At 39.3% G+C, this 21,688-nt stretch overlaps 1 protein-coding gene across 1 annotated transcript in view; it reads right to left on the reverse strand.

Moving 5' to 3' along the window:
• mgmt (O-6-methylguanine-DNA methyltransferase) overlaps positions 1-21,688 on the reverse strand; it is a 401,995-nt gene that overhangs the window by 282,976 nt on the left and 97,331 nt on the right. The window contains exon 4 of the mRNA XM_072239661.1: positions 18,672-18,808. Within this exon, the coding sequence (XP_072095762.1) occupies positions 18,672-18,808 (137 nt within the window). The remainder of the gene's footprint in view (positions 1-18,671; positions 18,809-21,688) is intronic.

Here is a 21,688-nt window from a genome sequence, read left to right on the forward strand (position 1 = left end):
ATAGTTTTAAGATCGCAAGAATTCTTGAGATATCAAAGAGATAAATACAGAGAGGATAGATCTCAGAGTTTGATATGATTCTGTAACCTTAGAAATGCACAACTAAGCTTATTGTCTTAATTTTTGAATTCAGCTTTTTGAACTGCCTTTGCTTGTGAAAACAGTAATTAAAGACAATCCGTTAATGATAGAATTTAACTTTTATACAATTGTTTTAATTTAAAGTACATTCTTTAGATAACATGGTGTCCCAAGCATAATTAGCAACTTTTCATAGTGCACGTTTTAATGACAAAAATAGCTGATCGAGCAAGTCAGTTATTTTATATAAGAAATCATTAGGGTAATAAATGGTTGTATTTTTATTAATAGAAAAGCTTATGATAAAAATACACAAAGCAGAAAATTCATCAACATGCTAACTATTGGAAGTTGTGTAATATCATATAATATCCTGGTATTAATGCATTTCCTTATTTCAATACATTTATTTGAAACATCTGGTCGATTTAATTTGTCTACGGACAGAATAATTTACCCCATATAACTATTTTATAGCGAAACTACACAAAGTTGAAAAATTAAATCTAAAAGCTGATGAAATTGCATTTAAGAGGTACGTAAAGGTGAATGACAATTTTAAAAATTTACGTAGCTAAGGCAAGAAAAATGGACCATTGTTTTCCCCTAAATACACCAAATATTTTAAAGTGCTGATCAGTAATTGACCATTTTAATCTGGTCAAAATAATCATATTAAATGCAGTATAGTTTTAAACAATTGCTTGTAGCTCGCGTGCATTCATTGGTCAAAGAACTCTATGTTGACAATTTCAGGATGATTAATGAAAGCACCTTTTTCTCAGAATGTCAGACATTGCCTTTTTAACAACTGACCTTTCATAGGATACTAGTGAACTCATAATTCCACTTCTGCACAGTTTCTTATTAGTAGAGTTAAAATTAATACTTATGGGAATGGTGGTTAATCCTCGACACTGTAAATCTTCCATTTGTTCAAGCTTCCACAAAGAGCAAAAGCTCCACTCTTAACCAAAACACTTTGTTTTAATAGTCTTATTTTAAAAACTAAAACAACAGATTATTTCATCAAAGAAACAATGTGCAATATCCTGAATTAAATATAGTTCAATTATAGAGCATTGCAATATTACTCTCAATTAGAGAAAACATTCCAGTTATTATGCAATACCATCTATCACAGTAGGGGTTACAAGATTAGATATAAATTTGTGCAATTTTTGTACATAATTTTGTATAATTCATAAAAATACACTAAACTGCATTTGTAATTTCCAATGAGGCACTTCCTTTGTCATTACCCATTTTCTGCACATAACACAGCAGGTACAACAAAATGGATTGAGGTTGTAGATGGCATTTTCTGGACAGGATTTTTAGTACAATACTTTGAATCTAATACCTGTAATAAATATTTGAGAGTGGTTTATGCAATTTTGTTTGCGACCTATTCCCCCTTTAAAGACATTTGATATATAAAGCATATATTTGCCAGATTTATAGAATAGCAACACACACAAAATGCTGGAAGAACTCAGCAGGCCAGGCAGCATATATGGAAAAGAGTACAGTCGATGTTTCAGGCCGAGACCCCTCAGCAGGATTGGATAAAAAAGAAGAGGAGTCACAGCTGGAAGGTGGGGGGAGGGGGGGAAAAGCACAAAGTGATAGGTGAAACTGGGGGGAAGGGTGCAATAAAGAGCTGGGAAATTGATTGGTGGAAGAGATACATACAGGGCTGGAAAAAGGGAATCTAATAGGAGAGGAGAGAAGGCCTTGGAAGAAAGAAAAAAGGGGGAGAAGCAATACAGGGAGGCGATGAGCAGGTACGGAGATCAGGTGATGGAGGGAAAAGGGGATGCGGAATGGAGAAGAAGTAGGAGCCATTACCAGAAATTTGAGAAATCAATGTTCATGCCCTTAGGTTGAGCTATCCAGACGGAACATAAGATGTTGCTCCTCCAGCCTGAGTGCGACTTCATCACAACAGTAGAGGAGGCCGTGGGTGGACATGTTGGAATGGAAATGGGAAGTGGAATTAAAGCAGTCTACCAATCTACATTAGGTCTCACCGATATACAAGAAGCCACACTGGGAGCACCAGATACAACGGATGACTCCAACAGACCCACAGGTGAAGTGTCACCTCACCTGGAAGGACTGTTTGGGGCCCTGAATGGTAGTGAGGGAGGAGCTGTAGGGGCAGGTGTAGCACTTGTTCCACTTGCAAGGGTAAGTGCCAGGAGGGAGATCAGTGGGGAGGGACAAATGGACAAGGGAGTCACATAGGGAGCAATTCCTACGGAAAGCAGAAAGTGGGGAAAGATGTGCTTGGTGACTATAGAGAAATTAACTTCAAACTTGTAAATCACAGAACGAGAGGCAGATTTCCGAGAATCCAAACAACAAAGCAGATGCTGGAAAACTGAAATAAAAACAGAAAACGTTGGAAATACTCATCGGATCAGGCAAAAACTGTGGGAAGAGAAACAAGAGTTAACATTGCAGGTCAAGAACCCCTTGTTGGAATTGAGAAAGAGGGAAAACAGATTAGTTTTTTAGCTGGAGAGTATGTAGGAGAATAATAGATGGAACAAAGAGAGTATCCCCAATTGTTTATGACCAAATAATTCAAAAGGGAGTTAGAAATAGGTGGTATTTCTGTATCTGTGTCATGTAGCAGGAATGGTGGATGTGCCCAGCAACCTAGTGTATGCCAATGATGTGAGAAAAAACTGACGGTTAACTGGTAAAATGGCCAGTTCTGATGCACACAGAATGACAGACTACATTACCTAAAGATGGAGAACTCGATAGAATTCAAAAGGGTGCAATGTCCTTACTTAAGAATAATAATGCATTGCTTTATAAAGCCATTATATTTACTTCCTCAGGCTTACACGGTGCCCCATTGTAACAGTGTAGGAAGCCACAGTCAGAGTGGAAGTAGGATAGAGAATGAAAATGGCTTGAAAGTTGTAAACTTCTTTGTCTTTTGTACGAGATCATCTCATGCAACAGAACTGGTGTCCTCTCCCAATCTGTCTTTCATTTAAAACACAAAAGAAGTATAAAATATGGAATATGCAAGGATGTGATAGAAGCTCAGGAAAAAATGATATTGATGAATGAAAACTATGAAGGAACCAAATTCTCCAAAAATACCTTGTTGGAATAGCATTTTATTAACAATTTATATATGTCTTACTTTATTTTACTATTACAAGATATTTTCCTGAAATACTTTCTTTAGTGCACACTTCATTATTTAACAATAGCCAAGACTTGCACAAAAAAAAACCTGGAGTAGCTTTACTGGAGTGTTGCTATCCCACAGAAAAAAGAAGTTACATAATTTTATATTCTGAAAATTTTAAATTAAATGGGCTCTTTAAAACATTTCATTAAATGTCATTATTTTTCATAACTCCTTGTGATTTCTTGCACATAAAATGTACTATACATATCTTTTGCTGCAATTAACCTGACTGGAAAGATGATGGACCAATCTGACTGTAACTACATGATAAATTCATCTCTCTCCTCATTTGAACATATCTTAATGTTACCAATATTAATAACTTTTGCTCTAGGAAATAGGTGAAGCTTACTAAAGAAAAAGTCCTTGACCAAAATAGCAAAGGATATTATACTGAGAAATGATCTACTGATGCAAATCATTAAATCTATTTGCATTTGCTTACTGAACCTTAACACAGAAATTAAACTACATACAGGAAAAAGGAGATGGTTTTGCATGGTTACAGGAGACATCTTGGAAGATCCAACTCTATGTCATTAATTCTTCCATTTTCCCTCATTAACAAGTAAAATGTTTTTACTGCATGAAAAGTTTTAATAAATAGAGAGAGCAGAGAACTGGTACAGGAAGTTTGTAATATAACCCACGACAGTGTTAAATTGTCTATGAATGTGCTAAATTACTTTTTATTTTCAGCAATTAAGTTGTTTTAGAATAACACCTGCTAACATTTCTTTCTAATATCAATTCACTTCAATGTATCATATTTCATTAAATCCAACATATTCATCTGGTCACTTCTTCACAGTCTAAGCTGTTAAATATTTTCATGATAATTAACTGATGTTTCTCACCTGCAATGTTCTGCATTTCAACCTTGCCTCTGGCTACTGAACTAAAGGCTTAAAAATGGGCCTCCCATAAGAAGACATGGATCGCAAATGTTCACTTGTCAGTACTTCAACTTTTTTACAAGGGGAATTCTTTACCGTACAAAGTTGACAGGATTAGGATTTGTGGTCAGCTGATGAAAAGTTCATCCTCTGCACAAAAAAAACTTCCTTGATTAAGACAAGAAAACAAAATTATATATTATAGATAAAGGATGTTAAGATAAGTAAAATGGGTCATGTGGCACAGTTCCATATTAAAAAAACATGCAATTTTAATGTATCAATTTTAATTTTTTTTCTTACACTTGCCCCAGTGAAGTTTAAAAAAGTCCTTCATGATATAGATCGTATCCAGAATATTTAAAGCTAGCTCATATAATGAGCAACTAATGGAAAGATTGTACTGATTAATTTGCATTTGCCATTTACCTTTGCTACAGAACCTCAACTATGGGTCAGTCTCCTAACAAGGAAAAATAATGGACTGCCACTATAAACAAAGCACAGATCTGCAATCACACAGTGCCTTTAATATATACTAAATCACTATGAGGCCAATTAAAGTACTTCTTGAAGGAAGCTTAGCTGCCAATTTGTACAGAGGAAGTTCTCACATACAGTAATGAGCAAATAAATTGATTTAGAAATCTTGATTTAGAGATAAACATGACTAAATCATTCAGGTCACTCCTATCCATTTTGTCAAAAAACAATGCCATGTATTTTTGAATGAAAAGGGTTGGATGAAAAAAGAGGGATCATCAGTCTAATGTCTCTTCTGGAAGTCTGTAGCTACCTCAGTTCAGCACATCCAGGAGACATGGATCAGATTTGTGCTCAGGGCTGTGATGCATGTCTTGAAATCAAAATTTTTTCTACTACAGTAACTAAGGTCTATGTATTTGGAATAATAGATAAATTGTGTGTGATATCAGTTTCAAACACTATCAACAGGCCTGCAGAATATAATCTTTATCAAAATTGCTTGAAATATATTAACTCTATTTGGGAGATGTACATAAAAACATACAGTAAAATGTGTTGCTTTGCATCAACAACCAACACATCCTGAGGACGTGCTGGAGGCAGCCCACAAATGTTGCCATGCTTACAGCGCCAACATAGCAGTCTTACAACTTACTAACTCTAAGCTGTACGCCTTTTTGGAATGTGGGAGGAAACAGAAGCACGTGGAGAAAACCTACGCAGCTACACGCAGAGCTTTCAGACTGCAGAAAGAATTGAATTCCGATCTTCCAATCACTGGTGCGATAAAGCATTATGCCAACTGCTACCTTACTGTGCCACCAAACTGAGAAAACTCATTGCAGAAAATGATAGGAGGCTTTGATTGCGAGCCTCGCAAACTAAACCCAAAGTTCAATACTCCCTAGAAATCCAACCTTAGGCTTCATTACCATAAATCTGGAGAACAGAGCCAAGTCTGCTGTTGGTTGCAACTCGATCGTTAAGGTCTTGTGAATTACGGATAAATTCTGTGTTAACTTGTTAAGCCTTATGAAGAGAGAATGATTTATACACTTAGTGGCCACTGTTATGTATTGCAATTAGTTTAGGTTTTAGTTACAAGAAAAAGACGGGAGCCAGAAGAATGGGTCTTAGTTTCGTGTTTACTTTAAGCAAGCACGCATGTATGAACATAGTGGCACGATAAGATACACCATGCATGTACTTTTACATATAACCTGTAATGAATTATTTAAACAACAAAACAATATATTTACAGTGTTATTCAAGTATTATTGAAATATTAAATACACAACAGCCACTTTATTAAGTGGCCACTGAGTATATGTTCACGGTCTTCTGCTGCCGTAGCACACCCACTTCAAAGATTTGACCTCATGTGCATTCAGAATGCTCTTCTGCATGTCACTGTTGTAATCGGTGGTTATTTGAGTTACTGTTGCCTTGCTGACAGCTTGAACTATTATCCTCTGGCCTCTCTCATCAACGAGGCATTTGCACCGACAGAACCGCCGCTCACTGGTTAATCTTTGTTTGTCACACCATTCCCTCTAAACTCTAGAGACTGTTATGTGTGAACACCTCAGGAGATCAGCAGTTTCCCAGATAGTCAAACCAACCCATCTGACACCAACAATCATTCCCTGGTCAAAGTCACTTAGATCATATTTCTTCCCTATTCCGATGTTTGGCCTGAACAACAAGTGAACCTCCTGATCATGTCTGCATGCTTTTATGCATTGAGTTGCTGCCAAATGATTGGCTGATTAGATATCTGCATTAATGAGTAGGTGTACAGGGGAACCTTATAAAGTGGCCACTGAGTGTATGAACGTGTGCATTGGGGAACAGATGAGTGGGATGGGAGCAAGGGTGGGGACAGACAGGCAAAAAGGAGGAGGGAAAAATGTAGAGTGCGAGTCTAGATCAACCCTGACCAGAGTATATTTTCAAGTACAAGCAGACACCCCTGTTTCACCTGACTCTATGGAATTTTTCTTTCTAAATGGCCAGTATTTTGTAGCCAGCCTCCAGCAGTTCACTGAAAACAATGCTGGCTAGTCCAGAGTACACAGTATAAACCTGCTTAACATCAGTTTCCAAACTACTATTGTAAATTCATGGCAGACAATAAAACACAATACTTTAATGACTGAGGAAGGAAGGGAAATGGAAGATAACACAAAATGTGGAATCAATTCCAATACAATCTTTAATGACAAGTCAAGATAAAGCTACATTCGTCCTGACACAAAATGCCCTTTAGTTAAGCTCTATTCATTAATTGAAAAGTTGCAGCTCAGCTTTTTCAATTTAGTTAACTGATTACAAGGTTGTTAAAATTATCACATGACATAGAACCTCTGGAAGCACTTCAGCTTTGTGACTTGTCGATATTACCAATACTCCAAACACACTGGCCGATTAGCACTCTTGCCTTGGAACCAGACAGTCCTGGGTCCACTCCATAGTAAGAATCAGAATTACGTTTAATGGCACCAGTTAATTGAGTGGCAGCAGTACAATGCAATACATTATAATATAGAAAAAAAATCAATTACAGCAAGCATATATGTATATTAAATAGTTAAAGTTAGTGGAAAAACAGAAAAATAAAGTGAGGTAGCATTCATGGATCCAATATCCATTTAGAAATTGGATGGCAGAGAGGGAGAAGCTATTCCCGAATAGCTGACTGTGTGCCTTTCAGCTTCTGTACCTCCTTCCTGACAGCAAGAATGAAAAGAGGACATGTCCTGGATGGTGGGGGTCCTTAATGATGGGCACTGTCTTCCTGAGGCACCGATGTCTTAGATACCATGGAGGCTAGTACCCATAATGTAGCTGACTAGTTTTACAACTTACTGTAGCTTCTTATGATCCTGTGTACTAGCAATCTCCCCATACCAGATGGTGATGCAGCCTGTCAAAACTGCCCTCCACAGTACATTAGGAGTTTTTGAGAGTTTTAGGTGACAAACCAAATCTCCTCAAACTCCTAATGGAATATAACCTTTGTCTTACCTTCTTTATAGCTGCATCGAAATGTTTGGACCAGGTGAAATCTTCAGAAATACTGACACCCAGGGACTTCAAAATGCTCACTTTCTCCACTTCTGATCCCTCTACTTTTGTTAAGCGCCAATTTTTAAGGGCTAATCACACGTTGAAACAAAAAATGTCCTTGATAATTTTTACCTGAGTTACAGACTTCATTGTGGAGTTGTTCAAAATGAAATCAAATCAAATAATAGCAACATGCCTTGAATAAGATGTTCCCTTTCCCTCAAATATGGAGGGTGTTTTATGCCAGGACAACTAATTATATTTTGGCTTGTCCTTAAAACACGAGTAGAATTGGTCTTTCTATTACAGTATTCCGTATTCTTTTCCATTGTTTGCCTTCCCTGATTATTATAGTATTGGGCGTCATGAAGACAGTAATTAGAGTTGGATTTCAGAAAAATGTGCTCAGAAAGTTATTTTCACCTTTCTAATTTAGGCCACGCAGTTTTACAATGCAACTCCATCAGGAGCTCAGATTTAACACAGATTAAACAATTTAATTGTGAAGAATAGCATCTCAGTTCAGAACAATTGCTTCAGGCCACATGATGCAACCGTTGTGTAATAATTGAAGACATGAAGATTTAGGAGACTACGTTCTCAGTACTCACCCAGAGTACTACTTTAAACCTGACTACAAGATATTAGAGGTTACACATGCAATACCTTTAACTTTTTGTGAATTATTATAGAGAGATAATTTGTAAGCAATGATGAAGAGGACATGCCCACCACAAAATTCCACACAGCTTCATGGGAAGACCCAAATTTCAATGCCATGCCAAAAACTGGGTCTATTGCTTCAATGCTTCAAAGACAATTTCTAAATCACCTTCCAGCTTTCATCAGAAAGCAAGAAAACTGATTATAGTTTGCATTTCACAATAAGAGAGGTGGTGAAATTATCAGTGCTTGTTATCGTTACTTCAACTTTGGGATTTCCACCTGCACATAATTTAATGCACAAGTCCTTAAACTGCAATGAGTTTTGAAACTCTCCACAATCTGCTCGTTTACAGAATCAACCATTTCAATAATCCTATACTAATTCCATGTTATTCTTCCCATATTCTCACCAACTACCCACAGAGTCTATTGCTCACCTGCACACTCACTCACTAGAGCTGACATGAACTCAAGATCATAAAGAAGGGAAAATCTGCAGATGCTGGAAATCCAAGCAACGCACACAAAATGCCGGAGGAACTCAGCAGGCCAGGCAGCATCTATGGAAAGGAGTCAACAGTCAACATCTCGGCCTGAAACATCAGTTATACTCCTTTCCATAAATGCTACCTGGCCTGCTGAGTTCCTCCAGCACTTTGTGTGTGTTGCATGACCTCAAGGTACTTAAATGCACTGCAAAATTCTCAGCAGTTGATTGGTCAGATTATCATGAACCCACTCCCATGCCCAGAAACACTCGATGCTTGCCTCTGTAAATTTTTACCATGCTGATGCAAAAGCTCACGTTACATGGACCTCTGTGTCTGATGACTGCTGTAGTCTCTTGAAATGTTTCAAATCTGTCCAGTATCAGAGACAGAGAGGTAGGAAGCTGGAATACACTATCAGGGGAGGTGGTAGATACAGACACAAGAGTAACATTTAAGGAATGTACAGGCAAGGAATGGACAGATACCGATCATGTGCAGGCAGATGGGATGAGGAATTTGGCATTCTGGCAAGCACTCACATTGACAGCTAAAGGGCCTGATCCTGATCTATATTCTGTGCACTAACACTGAATGAAAAAGTCCCACTGTCCAAATCTAGGTCTGGGCTGAATTAACTGCCTTTCCTAGGCCAATAGTCAGAGTACTGGAAGAGCAGACAATCACATTTGATGGTTATTTCTCTTTACATCTATCAGATAACCAGTGCTCAATCACAGGGCAGGCTCAGGTATGAACAGTGACTAAAATGCTTTGAAACTAAATGTTCCACTTTCCTATTTACTCAGAACCTCTTGCCCAAATATTCATAGAAAGGGTGAGTAGTTTTGTTTGTTTTGTGGTCTGCAAACCCACATGCATAGGAGAGGAAATCATAAAATATTAAATACCAACAAGCTGGATTTCATCTGGCCTGGATTCCTTTACCCCAGTCCTTAGTGGTTCTGAATATTTAAAGAAAGGTGTTTTGTGTTTGAAAACCTCCTGTAAGAGTGAGTTAATAATTCCGACTGCGTACCCATGCACTTTCCTGTAAATAAGGGTTAAAATTATGCCTATAATGTATTACATTAGCACCTTCAACACCTTTATATATGCAAATTGTTGTAATTAAAAATCACCATTAATTATTCTGCTATCTTTGTCTGACACATTTTTGATTAAGTAACTAGTATTTTGTCTTGCTACTCCATGGTTTATGACAATTTTCACTGCTTCTTTGTATATTTTTTGCCACAAAATAGTCAAACTTCTACTTATCTACTGTACAGCTGAATGCAGTATCTTGGAAAGTCAGACCATGTGTGCTCTAAGAACCGCCTAAGATAAAATTTAGATTAGAATGAAACCACTGCACATGAACTTTGTCTATATCCTTACATATGATTAATTTCTTGATGAAATTAATTATATTTACATTGTTATTTTATTCACTGCATTGTTCTAGCTTGTTCCATGGGGTGCCCAAAATTGTAGCGAACTATCTACTAATATAATTCAAGCCCTCCTCTTTACAAATGACTACAGAAATCAGCTTTACATTTTTCAGCACACAGATCTTGCTTCTGTTACTATATCCAGGCCACAGAAGAAAGCAGACAAGTTAATATCATGAGCTACAACCTTTTTCATAGTTACCAGAGATTAAGCCACTGTCTTCTTTAATAGTACCACTTGCTCAAAAGCTACTGAATCTCTCCTTTATTATGTCAGTGTCATCATCCATCGCTAGGGTTGCCAACTCTCTCACTCCCAAATAAGGGACAAAAGTAGCAGTCAAATACAGGACACTTGTGTTTACACCGAGAAAGACTACCATGACCATTAAGTCTTGCACGGGTACCTGTGTGCATCTGTGTGGCGTATACATTCTTGTATGTGCCGAATTTTTTCTACAAATCGGTTTTGGCTTAACCTTCCCGATTCTGATACACTGTACACACATTATTTCTACTTTATATAGGCTATGTATTTATCATATCATTCCTGCTTTTACTATATGTTAGTGTTATTTTAGGTTTTACGTGTTATTGGTATGATTTGGTAGGTTATTTTTTGGGTCTGGAAAAGCTCAAAAATTTTTCCCATATAAATTAATGGTAATTGCTTCTGTGCTTTACGCCATTTCGGTTTACGAACGGTTTCATAGGAACGCTCTACCTTAGCGGGGGACATACGGGACAAGGGCGGTCCCGTATGGGACAAACCAATTTAGCCCAATATACGGGATGTCCCGGCTAATACGGGACAGTTGGCAACCCTATCCATTGCACTTCTGTGTTCTGCTTGTTAAAAACTGGTTGCAATATGTCCTTGAATGATACCACCTCTCCTATCTAAACAGGTCCCTCCAATTTGATTCTGGGCTCCATCATTAAATCCCTTCTGGTAACTTGCTTTCCTATGGCACAGATGCTAACTGATGATATCATCCTGACCAGCAATGGGAGTTCCACTGTTATAAACTGCCAGTCCAGTAAACCATTCTGGGATAGATCAGAATCTTCTACAAAGAAGTTGACATAAGTTTTAATTGGCTTACCTACAACTATAACTTCATAAATATTCCTTTTTGGCAGAATATTAACACAACATTCAAGAGATGAAAACAATCTACTTTCTAGTGTTGCTTTTGTGCCTGACAAATGCATTCAGAGGCAAGTGGGATTTCATTCCTACCGTGAATGAGGCCCACAGTTAAATTAATCTTTAGAATTTCTACTCACCACGACTACCCTCATTACAATGCACCATCTCCCTGCAAACTTTACCCACCCAGACAAAGTCCCTTGGCACCTAAGGTTTCTGGAAGAGCAGCATGCAGTGAGAATTGAGAATTGGTGTGGTGATATCTGTAGATCAAACAGGCAAGCAAACATCCACAAGCCACTTACATCGTTTTCCAACGATACTGCAGAGGAAGTTACACTGGATAATTAGAGAAAATCTTTAAGGAAATTGGGTTGTTCCATGAGCCTCCTCCACTGGTTAGATGCTTACTGTGCCCATCACCAATTTCAACTAGAGATGTCAGAACTATAGAGCTTCGATCTGATCTGCTGGATGTGAGATTGCCCTGTATGCAGCTTCACTGAGTTGTCTTTTCATCACTCAATAAGAATAGTTCCTGGCTTGATGGTGTGTCATTGGGGAAGTTGAGACTCCCTTGGGGGAGTCCAGAACCGGAGGCCACAGCTTACGAATAAGGGGTAGACAATTTAGAATGGAGTTGAGGAAAAGTTTTTCACAGAGAGGGTTGTGGTTCTGTGAAATGCTCTGCCTCAGAAGGCAGTGGAGGCCAATTCTCTGGATGCTTTCAAGAAAGAGTTAGATAGAGCTCTTAAAGATAGCAGAGTGAAGGGATATGGAGAGAAGGCAGGAAAAGGGTACTGATTGTGGATGATCAGCCAGGATCACAGTGCATGATGGTGCTGGCTCAAAGGGCTGAATGGCCTACTCCTGCACCTATTGTCTATTGATGGCAGAGTGGGAGATGTGTTGGGCCACATGGTTGTGGATTATGTTGGAGAACACATAGCACTTCATGGATACTCAGTTCTGAGTTCCCATTTCTGCTCCAATTTAATCCATTTTAGCACCTAGTGTGCTCAGTGAAGATGGGACTTTGTCTGTGGATGAACTGTGCAGTGGTACTACCACGTAGGAAATAAGCTTCTGGGAGTTTAAGGCCAAAATACATAGGTGTATCTACAATCAGTAGATTAATGAGGCCATGATTGAATAAATTTACCACTTGTGTTGCTTCACTGACAACCCGCTGCAGATCCAATCTGCCAATTATTCCTTCATAGCTCCAGCAATCCCATCAGTGGTGATATTACCAAGCCACTCTCAGTGATAGACAATGAAATACCCTACCCTCATTGCTTTTTCCAAGTTTCATTGAACAGTGAAACTTACTGAGGGCGGATAGCATGTGACCTCATTACACTGATTCAAAACCTGTGCTCAGGGTCCGGTTTCCCTTGTGACTGCAGGATCTTTCTCTGTTTAAGTGGCCAGTTCCTCACACACAATGATTCTGGCAGCCGATGACGCCCCACCCAAACACCCTCCAGTTGCTGCTGAAATTAAAGAAACCATTCACCAACATTCTAAAACACCCTGAAGCTATTGAGGACTGAAAACAATGAAAAATGTTTGGGTTTTTTTGAGAGCTAAATCTCGAAATAAAACAAAATCACAAAAAAAAATTCCAATAAAACTCCCACCGTTCACAATCTGGCTCTCCAGAAATCGTGATATTTGACATCTGGCTCTGCAGGTGATGTTTGCAGCACTCCCTATCCACTCAAAGGCAGCCTAGCACCTGCCCTCCCTGATCACTCACTGAGGCCCCAGTCACTCTGCTTCCTGACCACTCACTGGGACTCTGGGCCTTGCCCTTCCTGACCACTCACTGAGGTCGAAGTTATCTTGCTCCCCCTTTTTAAGCTCAGCTGGCTCTGTTCCTCATGCTCCTTTCAAACTTACCAGGTCCTCATTTCCCTTTAGCTTACTAGATTCAAGGGAGATTTTTCTTCTGTGCAACATCTAAAAAAAAATTAGTTAAAAGGGTATGTTGGACGGTTAATAGAATAAAGTCTGATGGGTCTGAAATTTTGCTAATTCCGCAGCGCCAAAGTCACAAGCATGCAAGTTTAGCAGAATTTTACAAAAGTTATCGAGCTATATAGCACAGAACCAGGCCCTTCAACCCAACTCGCCCAAGTTAAACAAAGCAGGTTAGTCCAATTTACCTGTGTTTGGTCCACGTCACTCTATCCTTTCCTATCCATGTACGCATCCAATTGGCTTATAAACCTTGTAATTGTACCTGCCCATACCACTTCCGGAGGGGCGTATGGGTGTCAGGGAGGGGTAGCACCTCTGGTGGGGAAACATGTCACATCCTTTTCAAGGCGGTTAGTCCACCTTTGGTTCCCACCTGGCACTCAGCTCTCATCTGTGGCTCCCCATAGCTATCTGCATGCGACAGCGGCCACACCCCGGGCAACGGCTTCGACAAGCCGGCTAAACCAAGTGAGGGTAGCCAACGGGTCTCAAACCCTCAGTGAGATAGGCAGTTGTCTATCCCAGCATATGAAGACAGACTCTGGCGGATTGAGTGGACGAGATCAATGGAAGGTCCAACGGTCAATAAGGTGGTCTCTGCAAGCATCGTGGAACATGCAGAGCAGGACAAGACACAGAAGACGTCCTGGTCATCCACTGCGCCTAGTCCCATCTCCAGCCATCTCGACTCTGTCTTGCCACTGGATCCAGATGAGAATTGGGAAGAGAGAGTGAGGCTGACGCTGTGCAACTCTCCCTCACTTAAATCCAAATCACGTGCTAATCTCGACACCATCATAATGGTGTCGAGGTCCTCATTGACGTCGACGATAGACAAACAACAACCACTTCCGGTAAACATACTTAAGACATGAGAAGTACATTTCAACTAACTTCATCAAATCAGATAAGGTCTGCCTACTGTTCTCCCATTCGCTTTAATAGAGTCACTCACTGTACTTGCGGCAACCTGGGCTCGGTAGGCAGGCTTCCCAACCCAACAGCTCTGACAATGTGCACTGCCTGTTAAGTTTCCACAAGGGACATTGGTACAGTTCAGAAACAGACAGCAACATGGGCTATGCAACAGGAGATACCACTCCCAGATTAAGCCAGTGCCAGATTTTTCGTCTTCCATTCAGAAATCATAAGTTCATCAGAAGCCCTAGTAGCTGGATGGAATATCTGCTCAAAGTGACCATATGCTTAAATGCCACAATGAGGGTATAATTACAGAAACCTCAATGAAGTACACTCTAGCTCCAAGTAAAACTGTGAGAGTAGTGCACTATTGCAAGGTAAGTAAAGGTCCTAATAACAGTTTCAGTCATGTTTTAGGTGGGTTCCACAGAGATGATTTCCAATTCCTTGCCTTTTTGTAATATATATTAATACATTAAAATTCAAAGTCAAAGACATGAAAAATAAGTTTGTAGATGATTCCAAACTTAGCCATGTGACTAACAATGAAGAGGAAGTTTTTTAAACTACAGAAAAATACTTAAGTTCTGATTAATTAAGTAGAAAAATGGGAAATAGAATTTAGTCAAAAGAAATGCCGGGGAGGGGGGGGGGTGCAACCTGCAGGGATAGCAAGTGGTGCAGAGGAACAGAGGCACCATACAAATATATGTTCACAGATCCTTAACGGTATACAACAGTTCAATAAAGTGGCTAAAATCAAATTAAAGGTGCTTTTCCTGAATTAACTGAGGCATAAAACATAAGAACAGAGATCATTTGAACTGAAAGAAAGGATTGGTAGTTCAGGTTGGCTGCTTGTTTGCCAAGCTCGGAGGTTAGGTCGCAAGCATTTTGTCACCAGTCAAGGTGACATCATCAGTGCATAATTGAGTGCTGTTTCTGCTGCGTGCCTGCATTTATATTGGTCCAACTCGTTGTTCTGATTGGCTGGCTGTCACACTGGCCGCTAGTCTCCGCTAGGCCCTAGCCAACTGGATAGCTGAGAGAGATTATACTAGCACCACTGCTTGAGTGCAGTTCTATTCACAGGAAGTGTGTGTCAATGCTGGAGTAGTGTAGGGAGATTTACCAGGATGTTACCAGGACTGAAACAATTTATCATTGATGACAGATTGTTTAAACTAGGGCTTCTTTTTGCTCAGAACAAAGGAGACTGAAGAGAGCTGCATAAGTTTACAAAAGACTTCAATAAAGTGCATTGAAAGTGCTAATACCCTCAGCAGGGTCAAAGATTTTAAGTAATTAGCTAACGAATCAAAAGACGGTTGAGGAGATATGTTTTTGACCAGATGATAATGGTGATCTTCTAACCACCGCCCGAACAGGGAAATAAAGACAGAAACACTCAACACCTTTGAAAAATACTTGAAGGGCTGCAGGACTACAGACATAGAGCTAAACACACACAAAATGCTAGAAGAACTCAAAAGGCCAAGCAACATCTATGGTAAAGAGTCAATGTTGTGGGCCAAGACTGGGAAGGAAGAGGGAAGATGACAGAATCGGAAAGGGAAGGAAAGTAGTGCTGAAAGGTGGAAATACACTGGGTAACTTTATGAACTCAAAATTTCAACATTTTTTAACTGCATTCTGCCAGAGGTTATGAATAATAGGAGCACATGTCCATTTGAATCCATTCAAAGATTATTTTTCTCACTTATCTTTACAATAGATTAAGTATTTGACCATAATAAAAACTTCATACTAAAGTACTGTGTTTAGGAATTTAGTCTAATTATTGCACACAAACTGCTGATTATACACATTCAGAGACATTGTTTTTAATTTTAAATAGTGAATGTTTTTATAAAAAATCTTGCTGTACCAAATAATGCACATTGGTGGAACAGATTATAAAAAGGGATTTTCAATGACTGACTTGACTTTGTACAAAAATGCAAATAATACAGATTACACATTGATCAGATTCAGCTTGCCATCATGGACAATCAGCTATTAGATTCTGATTCCAACACGATTGTTTGTAAAGCCTATTCTCATACAGGAAGGCTTGAAAACTCCAATAATCGATTGTGACAAAAATGCATCTGCCTATCTATCTATTCAGGTGGAATTATGTACTATATTCCATTTTGTTTCAGCTGTAAAGTTCAGTGCAAGACAATATTACTACTCAGAAGTCACCCAGTCAATGGATTCATAATACAGATACAGGAACTAACTGCTGAAGAGTATCACATTTATTGAATCATAGAAATACACAGCTGTTCATGCGCTTCGTGAAAGACTGGATTTCAAATATCTTTCCTACGACTTAGCTAGGAGTGAGAGATGGCAATACACAGCAAATGCAAGAGGACATTTGGGTGCACAAAAGAGACAGAAGTTCTGTTATCCATAGAGGAACTCATCCAGTGTACGCTACTGTGTTCTTTTGATTGACTGTAAATGAACAAAATCTAGTTTAGATAATGGACAGCCTTTATACATTACTTCCGACAACTGCATGCTCGAAATCGTCATTTTCATTTGCAACATTCAAGATGATTGCCATTACCTTCAAATTCTTCATAGTTCCTAACTTGTTGAAGTAGTGAAATCGTTTCACTTTCGTTCCTGGGCATTCCTGGCATCTCCAATCCTCAATGCTTGAAACCGCAGTATGCAAAACAGTTCTGAATTGACTTACTACTTATTTCTCGGCAACTATCAGTCACAAAAATCACTGCTTTTTGAACACAAATACACAAAACTGACGCTACTTAAACACTATTTCCTCTAAGTGTGTCTAGTAACTATTGGCCATGCAAGTGCACAAGACATACTCATTAGAAACTGTTTGGCAGCAGTCTTGTATGCCAATTAAGCAGTATAGACTTCCAAATAAACGATGGAGATCTGGCTATTTTCTCGATTAGTTTTCGTTATTGAAGATTTGATCCAAATTAGAGGCAGCCCCGATTAACCAATGGCCCAATTAACCCAGAATACACTGTATTATGTTCAGAATTTCAACAATTTGCAACTTGAAAGAAGAGGTCCCACATTTGAATTGTTTATTTTCTGGACAAGAGAGTTTGATTGACATTTATTAACAATTATTGTATCATTAAAATAGTACTTGCACTGGCAATTCCAAGACTTAACTTTCTGTGGTAATTTTAATGGGTTTTAAATGTGCAATTGGGAAAGTCAAGCAGAGGTTAAAGCACAAGTACCATTTTCAGGAAACTAACAACAGTGTGCATAAATATTAATCTACTTGAGACTATTCAATATTCATTGAAGCCCTTTCCTACCTCAGCTTAGTGATTGACTTCTATATCAATAATGACACATGGTCTTATAAAGAGAAAATCGATCAGCCACGATGAAATGGCAGAGCAGACTTGATAGGCCGAATGGCCTAATTCTGCTCCTATCTCTTATGCTGTTCACAGGATGTTACTTTTCCAGCAAAATTTTGCCTAATAAATCACAACAGCTTTTATATACATAATATGATACCACTTGGATTAAACACCCAACAAAAGATGCCCAAGTTTCTCGCCCTTATTTTGGAATTTGGAGTCTATTTATTTATTCATTTAATTCCTGATGCTGAGCTTCCATGTTTCCATTGACAAAATCCAGTTACCGTACACATTTCAGCTTTTTCATTTGTATTGTGCCAGGTCTTTAAAATGTAACAACAGATTGTGCCATGCCATTCTCTTTAGCCAAAAGGGTGGTGAATCTGTGAAATTCACTCACACTGACGGCTAAGTAGGGTCTATTTAAAGTGGAGCTTAATAAGATCTTGACTAGCAAGGGCAATAAAGGTTATGAAGAGAAGGCAGGAGAGTGGGATTGAAAGAGAAAATAAAACAGTCATGATCAAATGGTAGACCAGACTCAATGGGCTGAACAGACTAATTCTGCTCCTATGTCTTAAGATCTAATATTGACACTCGTCTTTACATTCATTAAAAATTAACAGTCAAAATTAAACTTCTATGTTTCAAATGATCAACACAAGCACGATTATTTGGAGGAATGGCCTATATTAGGCTAAACTTACCATCCAATAAATGGAACACAAGGCTTCAATGAGGCCATCTTCATACAGTACCTCCCCTCTAAAACTGTTTTTGGTTTATTATTTTTGAATCACAATCAAATCCTCAGTAGGTGCTTTTCTGTAACAATAATTAATTAATTGAAAATCAATGATAATTTACTCACCTGTCCTTGGGTACAAAATTATCCTGGAGCTGTATGGAGTGAATGCCTTCTCCACAGCCAGATACTTGGATGGCACCAATAGGACTTTCCAGAATTGCTGTCATTTGCTTGCAGGCTTTTATGTTGTTCTTGCCAACCTGCATGAACAAATCATGGATCCTTACAAATGGTGAAGCAGCAATTATATACCACTCTTAAAACAGCTATTAATTACTTCCAAAGCTACCTCATTCCCTTAGTGCTTGTGGTTCATTAATGTCCTCGTACTCAGAAAAGTATTATGGAAGCTAGCGGGTTAGATAGCAATGACTGTAGGTGGATAAAATAACTTTATTTTAACAGTTAAGCATTGCTTGTATACAACCTTTCCATCATACGAAATTCCTTTTTTCTATTTATCCCTGATTTTTCCCAAGACCAGATTTTTTTAAGCACAGCTTCTCTCCTTACCTCCACTTCAATTGAACAATGAGGCAATGCTAGATAAGGTTGCACTTTCCTCACAGAGCAATTACTGCACCATGCCAAGTGCTGGCAAGCTGCGGGCAGAGCTCACACTGGAGACCTTCAGATAAACAAGTCCTGCTTTTATGGTTATCCTTTGGCAAGGAAATCAACATTTTTTTTCTGCTACCTGGCTCTTCTTCCGAAAGTACTATAGCTCACAGGCAGGAAATATGCTTTTGTTTCTCAGAAACATCCCTCTCCTTGCCAAAAGCTGTACTATATGTTTTCCATCATTGATTAGAAGTACATCAATGAAAATAAACCTAATGTTGAAGTCTATTCTGCCTTCCCTTGGTACCTACAATGCTTGGATCCATTGAACCTAGGGGCCAATTTTTACTGCGACTCTGGTGGTTCAGCATTTTTCAGAAAAGGATTGGACAGCATTTGAAAGAGACTAATTTGCAGAGTTACAGGGAAAGACCAAGGAAATAGGACTGGCAAAATTTATCTATTTGTAGCCAGTGTGAACTTAATAAGCTTAAGCTTTCAAGCTAGAATAATTCTGTGATTCCATACAGCACTTCATTGTCTTTTGATGTAGAAAGGTGCAAGACTAAAGGACTGTATATGTCAGAAAAGGAAGTCATGTTTAGCTTTATACACAGCTTTCACATTCAGAACTTCACATCGTGCTTTAAAATGAGATACTTTGAACGCAAGGTGATTAATGCTGATTACAAACTGCATGCCAAATTGAAAGAAAGCAAATTCCCAGAAACAGTAACCAACAATTACATTTTAATCAGCAAATTTCTCAATCAGTCCTTTGGGGTCTTCATCTAAGCTTTTCATATAAATTGTAAAAAAAAAGTTGGGATTCCAGGAACATATCACTTGTTACATCTTGCCAACCAGAAAGAGAGCTATACCTGCTCTCCGTTTCCTGTTAACCTATTGTCTACCACTCCAAAAGCCAACCTTATACACCATGGCCTTTGATTTTCCAAAACAACTTTCGATGCAGCACCTTACCAACTGCCTTCTGGAAATCTAAAGCACAGCACATCCATCAGTTCATCTCAGAACTGAAGCAGGTAAAACCCAATTTGAAGCTACACTGAGTCAAATCGTAGAAAGCTGATCCAACTCTCAACTCTTTCAGCTGCTCCCCCACACAATTTTCCCTCCATCCACACCTGCCACTTATTATTTGCAGTTTTTTCCCTTTCTGTTGCACATTGGGTGGCCTGTATTTTTTTACTGGGTTCTTTCTTGCTTCATGGCTACCTGTCACGCACCCTGTGACGGGAATAAGGAACCAGCAGAGATGGAAAACACTTTGGAGTCCAGTATTGCTATAAACTAATAATATTTATTAGTAACTATGTAATACAGTAATATAAATGTAGATAAATCAAACAGGTTAGCAATGATTATATATATATATATATACAAGTAAACCAGTAAGTGTGGAAATATATATGTATGAAAAACCAAGCTTCTTTAAGTCTAGGGGTAGAAAGATACAGTCTTATAATGATGAGTAAAGTTCAGTTCAGGGTGGGGAGGGGGAGGGGGAGGGGGAGGGGGAGGGGGAGGGGGAGGGGGAGGGGGAGGGGGAGAGGGAGAGGGAGGGGGAGAGGGAGGGGGAGAGGGAGAGGGAGGGGGAGAGGGAGGGGGAGAGGGAGAGGGAGAGGGAGAGGGAGAGGGAGAGGGAGAGGGAGAGGGAGAGGGAGAGGGAGAGGGAGAGGGAGAGGGAGAGGGAGAGGGAGAGGGAGAGGGAGAGGGAGAGGGAGAGGGAGAGGGAGAGGGAGAGGGAGAGGGAGAGGGAGAGAGAGAGAGAGAGAGAGAGAGAGATATTGAGATTGATTTGAGTCTTCAGGTGAGCTGACGCCGTCGATCTTCTCGCTGTCCTTCGAAATCCTTTAAAAGTCGCCGACTACGACTTTAACAAAGGGGACCAGTTTTCTGTGGTGGAGCTATCCCCCAGGCAAGGGTGGACATATGGACAACTCCCCACCAGTCAAACCTTTTCCTCTTCTTTCCACTGCAAGAGCTATGGATCGATCTGCCTGATCGATCCTCCAAAACCCACCTTTTCTGCGGGCACAACAATGCTCATTCATTGTCCAAACGTGTCTGAGTTCTGTATCATCTGACCTCCTATTTTGTCTTCTTGTGCTGAGCATCAACTATCATTCAAGTAACCCCTCCTTCCTGTCTGTGAAAGAAATGCAAGCAGGCAAAAGTCCTTAAAGAAAGTGTCAACAACCTGCCGAAAATCATAACATCGAGTGTCCATTAAATAACACCGCCTTCGGATACCATGGCAACTTACGAGCTGCTCAGTGCTATCTCCATTTCAACTCAGTAGAAATCCAAAGTTACTTCCAGTGCCTTAAAGTGACAGTCCAACCGTTAGTCTTTGTGTCTCTCTCTCTCTCTCTCTTTTACAAACAAGCTGGTGTTAAATAACTCTCTCTCCCTTTTCAAAACAACAGTTAATAGGGGTAATTCAGGATCCCATCACACTACCTGTAAGCAAACAAATCTCAAGACTGTATAAT

The sequence above is a fragment of the Mobula birostris genome, chromosome 21 (genome assembly GCF_030028105.1).
Source record: "Mobula birostris isolate sMobBir1 chromosome 21, sMobBir1.hap1, whole genome shotgun sequence".
Taxonomy (NCBI): domain Eukaryota; kingdom Metazoa; phylum Chordata; class Chondrichthyes; order Myliobatiformes; family Myliobatidae; genus Mobula; species Mobula birostris.